We start from the raw sequence: 16,046 nt of genomic DNA, 5'->3' as shown, positions 1-16,046 counted from the left end.
TGTTACCTCTTCATTGGTCGACATTTTATTCCATAACGTTACACAGTTTTGATGCTGTTTTATGTCTGATGATCGTGTTAGATTACATGTGGAAGCATCTGTTGTTTCGGTTTCTTCTTCACTTGTGTTTTTTGGAAATTCTGTACAGAAGATGTGTAATAGCACCCCCTACAGTATAACAATGAAAACAAGGATTCTAGGAGCACAAGCATAGCTAAAATATATTTAGACTTTTTCTAAGTCAAGTATACTTAAATGTCATTTTAAAGGGGTCATATGATGCTGCTAAAAAGAACATTATTTTGTGTATTTGGTGTAATGAAATGTGTTTATGTGGTTTAAAGTTAAAAAAACACACTATTTTCCACAAACTGTACATTATTGTTTCTCCTCTATGCCCCGCCTTTCTGAAACGCGTCGATTTTTACAAAGTCTGAAAAAGCGAGGTGTGCTGTGATTGGCCAGCTATCCAGTGCATTGTGATTGGCCGAATACCTCAAGCGTGAGACGGAAATGTTACGCCCCTCACCATACTGTGATGATGCCCTGTCAGGCCAGAGCGACGAGACATAAACATTAAAACCCATTATAAACGAGGCATTTGTTGCATCCAGTGGGGACATAATTACTGATTATAATGACTTATACTGTCTTTTTACGCGTTGTGTTGCATTGCGTTGCATCGCGCCACGTAAACATAAAACTCTGTCTGCATTTGTGATCAGAGAAATGACAAACAACAAGTGCTACTCTTCTGCCCAAAACTCACGTTTGAATCATCAGTGGCAACGAAAAACACAGCGGCCTAGCGTGAGGGGAAGCCCCGGCTTAGCGTGCGCTGAGGCCGGGATAGAGTGAGCTGAGGTGGACTGGACTCCGCTTCATCCACGGTGAAAGTTGATGTATTCCCTCAGCGACCAGCACAGATCAGCTCCAGGCATGACGAAGCAGATATCGTCCTCTTTTGGAAGACCAAACAAAGTAGTTTTGCTTTCACAACGAAACACACAGCGTCTTCACGACATGGCAACAGCGTCAACAATACTACAGCGAGAATAAAAGTTACGCCTTCTTTCTTTGTGTGAACATTTGGGCGGCGTTATGCAAATCTTCCCAGATCGTGACGTAGATACGTATGTGGGGACGTGTTAGAACGAGCCGTTTTAGGTAGGCGTGGACAAGTCTTAACTTTGATAAAGAATATCTCTTTGGTTTTGAGACTTTAGTCTTTGCAACTTTACAGATCTTCTTTATGCACTAAGAGCTTGTAACACTCCAAAGAGAAAGGAAATATTGAAATCGCATCATATGACCCCTTTAAGTATATTTCTGAGAAGTACATAAAGCCCATTTCTGAGTTATACATTAAAAGTATACTAAAAGTATACTTTCCTATTTTAAGTTTAAAATAAGTATACTAATAGCACACTTGAATAAACTTCTTTTTCGCAAGGGTATGTATTGAATTTCCAAAAGGTGGTTCATCAGTTTTATATTTTAACACTAATATTAACAGATGGTGTTACAAACTCAGAAAAAAGGGTACAAAATCTGTCAGTGGGCCAGTACCTCTTCAAAACATACTAATGTGTAAAATTTAGGTACTAATATGTACTTTTAAAGTGCTAATTTTTAACGTTGAGGTACTAATAAGCACCATTTAGGGGTAACTAAAGTACAGAAGTGCACCATTTGAAAAGATACCACTGCAGTAACAGCTTTTGTACCTTTTTTTCTGAGAGTGATATAGGACAGTTTTATGTGCCTTATTGCTTTTGTAAAACAGTTACTACAAAATAAATCTCTCAGGCTCAAGCTGCATTTATTTTATCAAAAATACAGTAATACTGTGAAATATTATTTCAATTTAAAATGACCATTTTCTATTGTAATATATTATCAAATGTAATTTATTTCTGGGATGCAAAGCTGAATTACTCCAACATTTCTCCAGTCTTCAGTGTCACAAGATCTTTCAGAAATCATTCCAATGTGCTGATTTGCTGCTCAAGAAACATTTATTATTATTGCTTAATAGCATTTAAATATATATATATATATATATATATACAGTATATATATATCACCACTCAGAAAGACATGAACTGGTTTATAGTAACAGTCACATTTTGGATTAATCATCATGCATGAGAGGACGAAAGCAAAGTCAGCACTGTAATGAAAATGTATAGTGGGTATTGGTTTTCTACTGGGTCGATATGTGTCGGATTCCAGCTTCTCGTTAACACGGTTGAGATTACAGTGGGGTGAATGTGCTAAACTGCCAACCGAACTATGTGATAACCTGAGCCCAGCAATAAATTGCTGGATTAAGCATCCAGGACTGAAGCGAAGGTGAATATGTACAGTACGTCTTAGGCCGATGTGACAGAGATATACAGTATATGAGGCCTGATAAAGTGCTGTGAATAAATTCCATTAACCCCACGCGTGGTGTAATCTGAGACCGGGATCGATAGATGGAATACTAAACAGAACAGTGAATCCAGAAAGAAATCAATACAAACCACTTCCAGGCTGTTTAGCATCAAACTGCTGAAAATATACTGCTAAACGCTCACACTGAGATTACAGTCATGTCATTAAAACAAAGTTAAATGTCAGAGCGCTCAACCAACCTATGACAAGAGACAGTCCAAGATGGGGATCCCGCACTAAACTAACTGTGATTACAAACTGTGGTACGCAGAGTGACATCAGATATAGCGGTCAGGTGTGATTTTGGTCATGTCTTTTATTTTGTAATTTCCTGTAGCCATGTTTCTTCCTTGCCCTCATGTGTTCCTTACTCCATGTGTCATGGTCCCATTGGTTCATTGTCATGTCATGTGATTAATCATATTCTCTGCACAACTCTGTATACATTGGATTGATTTGAATAACTTTAATGTACTTGAAGTGTGCACCAAACATACATTCTTATAGGAATATTCAAGTATCGGATCGGAACTCGGTATCGGCAGATATTCAGTATTCAATGACTTGGATCAGATCGGGGGCACAAAAATCCTGATCGGGACATCCCTAGAGGTTATCAGTTCTGTTTGTTCATTGGTTCCTGTTCTTTAGTTCTGTCTTGTCATTGGTTGCTTTCTATCAAGTGCTCCCAATGGTCTGTGATATTGGCACAGATTCTGTGTAATCAACCATTCTTTGTGACTCTATATAGTTCTGAAGTTGGAAAATACAACTTTAGTTCAATCATGACAACTCTCGGAAGATTTTAGCATGGTGATGGATATGACAATGTTAATGTATTTGGTCTTGGCGGAACAGATCTGCTACACTGCTGCTGCATTGCTGCTGCTGCATTGCTGCTGCTGCTGGTTATTGCTGTAGTTGAAGATTATTGCTGCTGCTGCAAGCAAGTACAGGAACTTGCTACTGCCAATGCATACGGCGATACGGTGCCGTGAGTATTTAAGACATACTGCTGCTGCACAAATAGCATATAAAATAACTCGTAGCAGATCTATACAGGTGGAGCAGGGGAAGGTGAAGGGTTTCAGAGAAACTCTGAAAGCGTGCTGCAGGAATCTCTAGTGAATGCTTATCACCACTCAGAAAGACATGAACTGGTTTATAGTAACAGTCACATTTTGGATTAATCATCATGCATGAGAGGACGAAAGCAAAGTCAGCACTGTAATGAAAATGTATAGTGGGTATTGGTTTTCTACTGGGTCGATATGTGTCGGATTCCAGCTTCTCGTTAACACGGTTGAGATTACAGTGGGGTGAATGTGCTAAACTGCCAACCGAACTATGTGATAACCTGAGCCCAGCAATAAATTGCTGGATTAAGCATCCAGGACTGAAGCGAAGGTGAATATGTACAGTACGTCTTAGGCCGATGTGACAGAGATATACAGTATATGAGGCCTGATAAAGTGCTGTGAATAAATTCCATTAACCCCACGCGTGGTGTAATCTGAGACCGGGATCGATAGATGGAATACTAAACAGAACAGTGAATCCAGAAAGAAATCAATACAAACCACTTCCAGGCTGTTTAGCATCAAACTGCTGAAAATATACTGCTAAACGCTCACACTGAGATTACAGTCATGTCATTAAAACAAAGTTAAATGTCAGAGCGCTCAACCAACCTATGACAAGAGACAGTCCAAGATGGGGATCCCGCACTAAACTAACTGTGATTACAAACTGTGGTACGCAGAGTGACATCAGATATAGCGGTCAGGTGTGATTTTGGTCATGTCTTTTATTTTGTAATTTCCTGTAGCCATGTTTCTTCCTTGCCCTCATGTGTTCCTTACTCCATGTGTCATGGTCCCATTGGTTCATTGTCATGTCATGTGATTAATCATATTCTCTGCACAACTCTGTATACATTGGATTGATTTGAATAACTTTAATGTACTTGAAGTGTGCACCAAACATACATTCTTATAAGAATATTCAAGTATCGGATCGGAACTCGGTATCGGCAGATACTCAGTATTCAATGACTTGGATCAGATCGGGGGCACAAAAATCCTGATCGGGACATCCCTAGAGGTTATCAGTTCTGTTTGTTCATTGGTTCCTGTTCTTTAGTTCTGTCTTGTCATTGGTTGCTTTCTATCAAGTGCTCCCAATGGTCTGTGATAGTGCAGCATGAACCAATCAGCTTGTGCCAAGTCGTTTAACTCTCTGAATATCATCAGTTACGTTAACAACCCATCAGCCTGCGCCATCTAGAGTTTCATGACTAAACTATATATTTCCCAGGACATCTACAAGATGGATTAAAATGCTGATGCTGTAAAATTATGGGAGACATAAACACATGAGAGTATGACTGAAACGTTAAAAGTGTTTAAAAGAAAGAAAGAAAGCACAATTTATTCTGTGGCACTTAAAAAAATAATTAAGCGCCTAGTTTTGTTTCTTATAGGAGCCAATGGCTCCTTAAGTGATTTTTTTTGTCTGGAGCCCTGCCCTGTAAATCAATGTTAGTCCATGTGATTTTTTGCCAATTTTATTCTCCAGATGCAAAAAATAGTAATAGCACAAATCTCCTCATTATGACTCAAAATTTGTGGTATAATTCATGCGAAGAGTGCAAACGGTGCTGGATGAGTTATGCAAGAAGTCTCTAAGGTCTTTTCAAATGCAAGTATATGAATAATAATTCAGAAATCATTCTGTGAGATTTGAGTAACAGAAAAGGTCAGCCGTTGCTCAACCTCTCAGTATAGTGAAAAGTCTGCACTCCAACACTTCTGGGTAGAATAGTGTGTGAATCACAGACAGGCGTGTGCACGTGTGTGTGAAACACAGTCACATGTCCAGTATAAGTAAAGGCACACACATCCTTTTCAAGTGTGTGTGAACATGCAGAGAGGAACAGACTTCAGTGAGAACAGCACACAATGATTCTCCCTGTTCTCAAACAAAATTTCAACCCACTTTCAATCAACTTTCAGGCTAGCATGGGTCGTGACCCATGGGTTGTGTTAACCAATCCCACACACACACACACACACAGCTAGACATCCAACAACACTTTAGTTTCATACCCATCATATAATATGCATAACTTCACAAGCAACAAGAAATATTTAATAGTTTTAAACCAGTAGTTCTCAACTTTTTTTAAATTTTTTTTACTCCTAGTCATTTGTGATTTATTGGATAACATGGCAGGTGGCTGCCTCACACAAAAAGTTATTTCAATTTAAATTCAAAATCAAAATCACTTTTAATTAGACTATTCAGTGAAATAGTGATGTTTGTCATAATTGTGCAGTCCTGATAGACAGTGCTGCTCATGAAATTCTCATGAATACTCTATGTTGGGCACTACAACTAAAGTCTGATTAAAATCAGGACAGAAATATGGGTGAGGAAGTGTGCTGTAGGCTATGTAATCATAATTCATGAGTTAATCAATGGCCATGATGTATATGTTTACTCACCAGCAATGGAAAAGTGCACACAGAGAAAAGAAGACAGAAGCACATGTAAAACTAGATTTAAAGCATGACACACAAACAGAATGACAGGCACAGGACTCTGAATAAAGGCCCCTTCACACCAAGAACCATAACTATAACGATAACTATATTAGTGCCCACACCAATGGACGTTCTGTCTATTATAGTCCTTGTCATGCTTAAGCTTTTTAAAGGATTCTAATTGGCTGTCAGTGTTTTTAGAGTACACCAGCGGGAAAGTGATTCCAATGATACTGTTCCTCTGTGACCTTATCGTTATATTTGTAGTGTGGACGTCTCTGTTCTCATAGATTTAGAACAATTATTAAAACGTTATGCTTATAGGTATCATTCTAATTATCATACTTGGTGCGAACAGGCCTTAAATCTGTACTGGCAAAACAAAGCCACTTTGATATCTGCATGAAAACAGTGGGTGACCATATGTCCTCTTTTGTCCTGGACATGCCCTGGCCAGGATTTCTAAATTGCCTAAAATGTCCACGTTTTGGCTTTGTTTTCCTATTGTTTTCATACTTGATGAAGGTAATGACCGAAAAGTATTTTGACCAATAGTGTGCAGGCACTGTACATAATCGACCAGTCATGGCATACGGGAAGGCGGGATCCACAGAGAATGGTCAAAGCAATGCAAATACACTCACACATAATGTATGAGGACTGCAGAGAAACTGTCAATAGGAAAACAAAAACAAAACCTGGACATTTTAGGCAATTTAGAAATCCTGTCTAGGACACATGGTCACCCTATTTCTTTATTCTTTATGAATCATTTAAATTAATTTTCAGCTATTTAATATAGTAGAATGAAGAATAGGGACATGGGAATGTTAATACAGGACAATGACAGTGAATTTACCAAGGCTCTCAAATGAATGTAAGATAACATAAGATTGTGTTTATAACATCCTCATGATGTAATGTACAGCCTAATGAAAACTTGAATGGTTTTAAGTCATAGTGGGTAAATGTATTATGAATCACATGACTAAAATGAATGAGAGTTTAAAAAGATCATGTCTCTTACCTCTCTTTGCACTCCAATCACATAAAACGTTTTCCCTTCAAACTTAAACTTGCTGACATCTGCCCTGCAAGAGTGAGGCATACAAACGAAATGTTACAAGTGAGGCGGTCAATGCAAAAGCTTCATGTCAACAGTCATTCTAATGCTATTAGAGAGAAACTCTTCAAAAGCACTTATCTGCTTGTTGACTGTGGGCTGGTGTTAACAGCCGTACAAAACCTCAGTCATGTCACAGATCATGAGCACCCACAGACCACTCACCGACCAGCTGATCGCCCGGCCTTACATAATATGTGTGTTCAGCTTGAAGCAGCGCTGTACAGACCGATCGGTGGATGACATCAAAGTACCGTGAGAGCGATTCAAAAGCATAAGGAGCCATCTGCTTCTAACACACCTAATGTCTGTGAGTCACAGCACACAGGCTTTAAAGGAATAGTTCACCCAAAAATGACAATTGCCCCATGATTTACTCACCCTCAAGCCATCCTAGGTGTTTATGACTTTCTTCTTTCAGACGAATCCAATCGGAGTTATATTTAAAACGGTCCTGGCTCTTCCAAACTTTATAATGGCAGTGAATGGGCGTTGAGATTTTGAAGCCCAATAAACTGCATCCATCCATCATAAAAGTGCTCTACGCGGCTCCTGGGGGTTAATAAAGGCCTTCTGAATCGAATCGATCTGTTTTTGTAAGAAAATATCCATATTTAATTGAAACTTAACCATAATATCTAGCTTCCGCCAACTGTTGTACACGTTGCTGTAAACAAAACTTGGTTCTTGCGAGACTAGCATATTCTTACCGATTCTCACTCGTCCTACGCCATCCGCTGGAATGCCACTTAGCGGAAGCTAGAGATTACAGTTTATAAAGTTTTAAATAATTTTCTTACAAAAATGCATCGATTCGCTTCAGAAGGCCTTTATCCCATCCATTGCTATGGGTATCACTGTGTCAATCACTGCTATTTCGAGAGTGATTCCAGCTTAAATATGTAGATGTCATTCCCGAAACTTTGCAGCGTGTATGTGTCCGAAAAACAAAAGTTTCATACAAATTCTGAATGGATTATAGCCTAGAAAGTGCACAAAACACGCTCCCTACATTATCACTAAAAAGCGCCACTCATCTTAGTTCATCACGATTTCACAAAGTTCTGTTATAATCAATGAAGCTCTCTAAACTGCACAATGAATCTCTTATTTACATTTCGTCTGCACTCAGTTGAGAGATGATTCACGAGCGTGCAAAACTGCACGTAATTAAAAATCTGGCGCTTTTAGCGGTCAGTGAATTCTGACAAACTAAAACGTTTCTGATTGGTCAAGAAATCAACCGATATGTCTGTGATTGGCTACATTGCTCAACACTGCAAAAACACGTTGTAAATAGTAACCTTTGAAGCTGTCCAGAGGCAAACGCAAATACACACTGGATAGTTTGCTAGATCTTTAATTGCTTTTGCTTTCTTTTGTGGGTATTTAGCACCCTCTAGTACCCCCGTAGAACCGGGTCTGGTTATCGTCCATCGTGGCCTTAAGAACAGGCCTTAATTGGACCTTTTTTTCAGAATAAGCTGCAAAGCGGACACTTATGGTGAGGTCACTTTTACTGTTGTTCACCAATTTGTTGCATACAAAATTCAGTCATTTCAATAAGAATCCATACAACCTAGATTTTTGCATTAGACTGAAAGATTTCCCAATGCAGATTTCGCAGCAGGTTCAAGGTGGTCATGGATTTGCATTTTGACCAACAGAATCTGCTTGGTTTGAAAGTGACTTCATACTTTGCAACACTTTTGACAACAGACAATGAGCTTTTTTTGCCAGTGAAATTTCTCTGAAATATTGCTAATGTGACCACACTTTTACACTAAACCACACTGAGTAGGGTGAGGTAGTGATGGCAAGTGAATCTGAGGAAGAGTGAAGATATTTCAAAGTGATAAGAGAGTTACCATTTTAAAAGGTGGATCCGCTTATTTCCCTGGAAAACCACAAACCCTCTTGCAGTGAATCCCAGGAAGGCTGTGGATCCTGTGAAATCCTGAAATGAATTAGACTAGATCAGATTCAGATTCATGGTGTTTCAGCTACAGTAGTTTTTTGCGTTCCACTGCGTTGCTTTTTTCAGATAAATTTGCTATTTGGACGTCTTTGATCATTGAGAAGTGTTTTTTTCAGCAACTCACACATGAGTGCTGCGTATTTCAGATGCATGTTGAGTTAAAAGAAGTTCAACTACTTTAACAGATACATGTATGTTGTAGTTTTTTTGAGGCGAGTCAGTACCTTGCAGGGATGTGGGTCGACTCCATATGTGTCCAGTGTGTTAGCCCTCTGAAGAAGATTTAACTCAGCGAGAGAAGGACACTGACCCCTACAGAAACAAACAACACAATCTTACAACAAGATCTACAACTAGTACATCTGCTGAAAATTCAGTTTGACATTTTTACTGTATTTTTGATCAAATAAATGCAGCCTCAGTGAGACTTCTTTCAGAAATATAAAAAAAAATTACCGTTTCCAAACTTTCGAACGGTAGTGTACAATTAAATTTAGTTCTACGGTGGGCATGTGGCTTAAATTTGGTGTTTTTTCCTCTCACCTTAGCTCATTCTGGTGGATCTCCACGATCTTGCGCTCTAGTTTGAGGGACTGTTTGGGGAAGAGCTTGAAGTCGCTGATGTAGTCTGCAGGATGTTCCTCAGAATCGTAGTCCCCAAGCTCAGCTAAAAAAAGACAAACAGCTTTAAAACTCATCAAACGACCATATGAAACGCTGATGAGCCCATGTATCTGCAACAAGAGACTTTCATCAGTTTCTGATCTAAATGAGGTTCATTTCCATCAGAAATTCTCTTTGCTGTTTATTTTATGAGCAGGGAAAAGCGGAAAGAGGTTTAAAATATGGCTGTTAATTAGTTAAAAAGCTTCCAGAAGAAAATGTCTCAGAAACACCTTGTTACTGGTGCTGACAGGGTCTGATGTCAAATAGTACTCAAGCTTTGGTTGCATAACTAAATGCAACCAAATGGAAAGTGTGATTGGTTGTAAAAGCTGCCTGTAGATGAGATTGTATTCTTACCCTGTACAATACAGGCTCCAAGATACGCAGCATCAGCGAAGGGACACAACAGCCTACCGTGGTACACGTCTCTCTTCAACTGCAGGTACAGAAGATACCTGACAATAGAAACAATAGTAGAGGGGACATTTCCAAAGAGTGGTAGTGTTATTTTGACATGAAACATTCACCACAGGTGCTCTCTCTTTACATTAACAGTACAAGCCAAAGGGTCAAATTTCAATTGTTTTGTTAAATCCAACCTCAGATTTTGGGTTCAGGCTTTTCACATGACCCTTTAAATATGGCCCATATCAGAGACTGGTCTGAATAAACTAAATTAACACCTATGTGTAAGACACCCTATCCCAATATGTTTATTATAATATCTTCTAATATCGTCAACAAATTTCATAATACATTTTAATATGATATCACATTTTGATTATTCCTATCTTAAATGTAAGCATTATTATTTTAACTTTCACTTTTTAGTTTTACTGTTCAAAGCAGGTGTCACAACATTTGAGATCTAATGTACATCAATCTATGTTTCAATTTGACTGTTGTTCACCAAACTGTTGCATACAAAATCCAGTTATTTCAATAGGAATCCACAAAACCAACCAAATTTTGTGCCAGGTGAAAATATTTCCCTATGGTGATTTCGCAGCATGTTCAAGGATTTTACGGATTCGTTGCATTGACCAACATAAAGCTGATTGGTTTAAAAGTGACTTTTGTTTGAGCTGTGCTTGCTACACTAATGACAACCAACAGTCAGCCTTTTTTGTCTGTGAAAACTACACAGAGTAAGGTAAGGTAGTGATGGCAAGTGAATCTGAGGAAGAGTGAAGATATTTCAAAGTGATAAGAGAGTTACCATTTTAAAAGGTGGATCCGCTTATTTCCCTGGAAAACCACAAACCCTCTTGCAGTGAATCCCAGGAAGGCTGTGGATCCTGTGAAATCCTGAAATGAATTAGACTAGATCAGATTCAGATTCATGGTGTTTCAGCTACAGTAGTTTTTTGCGTTCCACTGCGTTGCTTTTTTCAGATAAATTTGCTATTTGGACGTCTTTGATCATTGAGAAGTGTTTTTTTCAGCAACTCACACATGAGTGCTGCGTATTTCAGATGCATGTTGAGTTAAAAGAAGTTCAACTACTTTAACAGATACATGTATGTTGTCGTTTTTTTTAGGCGAGTCAGTACCTTGCAGGGATGTGGGTCGACTCCATATGTGTCCAGTGTGTTAGCCCTCTGAAGAAGATTTAACTCAGCGAGAGAAGGACACTGACCCCTACAGAAACAAACAACACAATCTTACAACAAGATCTACAACTAGTACATCTGCTGAAAATTCAGTTTGACATTTTTACTGTATTTTTGATCAAATAAATGCAGCCTCAGTGAGACTTCTTTCAGAAATATAAAAAAAAATTACCGTTTCCAAACTTTCGAACGGTAGTGTACAATTAAATTTAGTTCTACGGTGGGCATGTGGCTTAAATTTGGTGTTTTTTCCTCTCACCTTAGCTCATTCTGGTGGATCTCCACGATCTTGCGCTCTAGTTTGAGGGACTGTTTGGGGAAGAGCTTGAAGTCGCTGATGTAGTCTGCAGGATGTTCCTCAGAATCGTAGTCCCCAAGCTCAGCTAAAAAAAGACAAACAGCTTTAAAACTCATCAAACGACCATATGAAACGCTGATGAGCCCATGTATCTGCAACAAGAGACTTTCATCAGTTTCTGATCTAAATGAGGTTCATTTCCATCAGAAATTCTCTTTGCTGTTTATTTTATGAGCAGGGAAAAGCGGAAAGAGGTTTAAAATATGGCTGTTAATTAGTTAAAAAGCTTCCAGAAGAAAATGTCTCAGAAACACCTTGTTACTGGTGCTGACAGGGTCTGATGTCAAATAGTACTCAAGCTTTGGTTGCATAACTAAATGCAACCAAATGGAAAGTGTGATTGGTTGTAAAAGCTGCCTGTAGATGAGATTGTATTCTTACCCTGTACAATACAGGCTCCAAGATACGCAGCATCAGCGAATGGACATAACAGCCTACCGTGGTACACGTCTCTCTTCAACTGCAGGTACAGAAGATACCTGACAATAGAAACAATAGTAGAGGGGACATTTCCAAAGAGTGGTAGTGTTATTTTGACATGAAACATTCACCACAGGTGCTCTCTCTTTACATTAACAGTACAAGCCAAAGGGTCAAATTTCAATTGTTTTGTTAAATCCAACCTCAGATTTTGGGTTCAGGCTTTTCACATGACCCTTTAAATATGGCCCATATCAGAGACTGGTCTGAATAAACTAAATTAACACCTATGTGTAAGACACCCTATCCCAATATGTTTATTATAATATCTTCTAATATCGTCAACAAATTTCATAATACATTTTAATATGATATCACATTTTGATTATTCCTATCTTAAATGTAAGCATTATTATTTTAACTTTCACTTTTTAGTTTTACTGTTCAAAGCAGGTGTCACAACATTTGAGATCTAATGTACATCAATCTATGTTTCAAATTTATATATATATATACAGTATATATAGAGTGCAATTCATTCCATTCCAATATGGAATTCATTCAATCCATTTATTTTATGATTACAAAATTCTAAAATTATTTTATGATTATTACACTTCAAAAACTGGTAACCTGCGACTGCTACTTTAAAGAGATACTTCTAAATATAATATAAATTAATATACTTTATGATATTGGTTGTATAAATTGATGTATTTAGATTGATTACCATTTTTTTTTTACTTAAATCCAGTTAACTGAGAGGTTACCATTTTTAGGTCACCTTTTTTTTTTTAATTATACACACTTATGGTGAATGTTGAATTAGACTGACTTAAAATCGCCTGAATTCCAATCCATCTCTAGACATGTGTCTGGTTTAGAATTGAACAGAACTGAGTTTCCGTTTCATGGGAACTTCGAACTGCGTCCTCTAGGGGTCGCTATGGGGGACGCCTCGTCGTGACCCGTGTCTGAAGCATACATTGAAAAAACACCAACTCGTTGGCCGGCGACAGCCGTGACGTCACTACTGGTGCTCTGGCTTGCATTCCCCTCAGCATGGTGGCGTGGGTATACCGTTCCCCATAGCGACCCCTAGAGGACGCAGTTCGAAGTTCCCATGAAAGGGAACGTCTCGGGTTACTTATGTAACCATGGTTCCCTGAGTAGGGAACGAGACACTGCGTCCTCTAGGTTTCTTGCCATGCTGCGGACGCAAGCTTCAGACGAAGAAGTGAATGATGTGTAGCTCCCGGCACCGATTTATACTGTAGTCGCACCGGTAGTGACGTCATGGCTGTCGCCGGCCAACGAGTTGGTGTTTTTTCAATGTATGCTTCAGACACGGGTTACGACGAGGCGTCCCCCATAGCGACCCCTAGAGGACGCAGTGTCTCGTTCCCTACTCAGGGAACCATGGTTACATAAGTAACCCGAGACGTTTTTTGCTGTTCACACTTGGATCATACATAAATAAATAAATAAAACTGATCTATGTCGCATTTGAAGTACAACTATCACCATAGAGATCTGTCCTAGACCAATAAGCCCAAACATATCAGCAACAATACTGGCACCCCAAAACCCAGCTGAAATATGAGGAGCATAAAACAACAGTTTACTGAAGAGGATGCTTTGTCTGAAAGTTTGAGAGCTTTAATGAGTTTCTAGTATCACAATTGGCTGGTATTTAATAAAAATAAAATGTATATACCCTCATTTCTGGCAGCATCTCTTGATTTTTAGAGCAGAAATGTCTACCAGATGGTCTGTATGTGCCCACTGTCAAACCAGCCCTGCTTCAGTACACTAACATTATTTAGACCTGAACACTCAGCACCACTGTTGCCTTTAAGAAATGTTACTTTAGTAAGACCTAAAACTAAATGTAGGCAGAACACCTCACAGAGGTAAGTCTGAACTGACAAAACATTTAAGACAGAAAACACACATGTACTTCAAAAAAATAACATAAGCCCTATGGGAATTTTTACTTAATGTTTTTACAAAGTATAGAAAAAGTACATTCAATTGTGTTATGGAGGAGCTCAGTATTTTTTTTTTTTAAAACGACAGTCATGCTGGAAAATGCACAATGACCATACTTTATTAATAATTTTCAGCCTAGTGCAAATTCACAACCGATTTCACTTCCATTGCCTTGTGAAAAAGAAGTACACATTAGTATACTTTTAAAAATAGTACTTATTAAAGAATTAATGAAAAGAATTATATTTACGTGTGAACTGTTTTTTTGTAACTGTAATTAAATTAAACTGTATTATAGTTTTTAGTATTTATTTTATTAAATGTAATTTGAGTGACGAATGGAGCTCAAGCGTAGTTCAGATAGAACACGGCATGACAGCCAGCATCAGCTGACGCTCAGCTGATTGTAACTACTCCCACTGCAATTAAATAAGATACATAAGTTAATCCGTACTTGATCTGTACTTGCCTTAGTCTGTCGCACAGACATGCGCTTACCCTCCTCCATCCCCAGCTCCTCCTTATACAGGCACATTATCACTTACACTGTAAAAACAAATCTGTAAAATTTACAGTAAAAAATCGGCAGCTGTGGTTGCCTGAATTTTATTGTAAAAAATATGGTAGCAACATTTTAGGTTTATGGTTTTAACCGTAATTTCGTTAACTGATATAATGTTAATATACCAACCTATTGAAGTACTGAAATCTGTTTTGTACCTTTGTAATACACTGATAACCACCAAATGCAGGTGGTGATGAGAAAGGCACATGCTGAACCAAAGCCCATCACAAGCAGCTTTTAAATAATAATATACATCGAAGGTGCGCAGTGTCATTCACACAAACAGTAAACACCATCATGGTAACTCACATGAAACTGAAATAATGCAATAAACATTCATTTAACAACATTAGGTGTAACACACAACCCTAATATACAAAACTGATAAGAAAAAACTAAGAAGAAACATAGTTATTTCAACAAAACAACATCACATTTGAAATGTAACGCAGGGAATTCTGGGAATGTCAATTTACGGTTATTCACTGTAAATTAAATGGTATTTTTCACTTCCAAAAATGGTATACTACCGTAAAATTACATGTAATGTCCAATACAGGTTTTCACCGTATATAGTAGGGGAACTTACCATTAACCATTTAACAGGTTTTTGCTGTAGCATTTTTACAGTCTTTTACCGTTAAATTCATGGCCATTTTTTACAGTGTAGCGTCTTGTCCACAGACAATCAGCTAATCGTTGCTTAATCTTGACCAGTCTCATTTACAGACCTGTATCACCTCTGCATGGAATTTTATATCTGTTGCATTACAAATGTTGGTAATTGCATTAGGCTTTGGGGGTTTCAAACCTCAGTGTGGTTTGCTTGTGGACAGCTCAGAATCTGAACCCTTCAGAGCAAAGCCTACGGCCAAAATAATGTTCAGGACCTCTACAATAATCTTAATCAAACAGAGCGGTCCTGACTGAAATGCAATTAGATTAACTTTAGAGTGCTTTTCTTTTTTATTAAAACATAATTTAAAATGTACTTTAAATGAAAACGTTTAATTTGACATTACTAAGTGCATTTTCTAAAAGTATACTTAAGTATGTTAAGAAACAGCCATGATCAGTCATCTCTCTTTAAGTACATTTAAGTAGAATTGGCTTTATTTATATTATATTTAAAAGTACAGTTTAAAAAATACTTTGAAGTACATTACTAGTGCACTTCTTTTTCATAAGATTTATGTGACATATTTCCAAGTGAAACAGGATGTTCAAGGAAAAATAAATTGGAATGGGTTGTGAGACATTTCAAGTAATTTCAGAGGTGAAGCAAGTTATCTCATTTGATGAAAAATTATAAAAACTTTTTTTTATTAATTGAAATAATGTGCACTC

The 16,046-nt window shown here is 37.9% G+C and overlaps 1 protein-coding gene across 1 annotated transcript in view; it reads right to left on the bottom strand.

Annotated features, from left to right (window-relative positions):
- LOC107562641 (FERM domain-containing protein 3-like) overlaps positions 1-16,046 on the bottom strand; it is a 55,088-nt gene that overhangs the window by 18,786 nt on the left and 20,256 nt on the right. Inside the window, exons 5-9 of the mRNA XM_016247315.1 lie at positions 12,104-12,201; positions 11,624-11,747; positions 11,305-11,392; positions 10,971-11,059; positions 7,012-7,075 (exon numbers count right to left, since the gene is read on the bottom strand). Of these exons, the coding sequence (XP_016102801.1) occupies positions 7,012-7,075; positions 10,971-11,059; positions 11,305-11,392; positions 11,624-11,747; positions 12,104-12,201 (463 nt within the window). The remainder of the gene's footprint in view (positions 1-7,011; positions 7,076-10,970; positions 11,060-11,304; positions 11,393-11,623; positions 11,748-12,103; positions 12,202-16,046) is intronic.

The sequence above is a fragment of the Sinocyclocheilus grahami genome, unplaced genomic scaffold, assembly GCF_001515645.1.
Source record: "Sinocyclocheilus grahami isolate Dianchi unplaced genomic scaffold, SAMN03320097.WGS_v1.1 scaffold831.1, whole genome shotgun sequence".
Lineage (NCBI taxonomy): Eukaryota > Metazoa > Chordata > Actinopteri > Cypriniformes > Cyprinidae > Sinocyclocheilus > Sinocyclocheilus grahami.
This window is presented reverse-complemented; position numbering and strand designations above follow the sequence as displayed.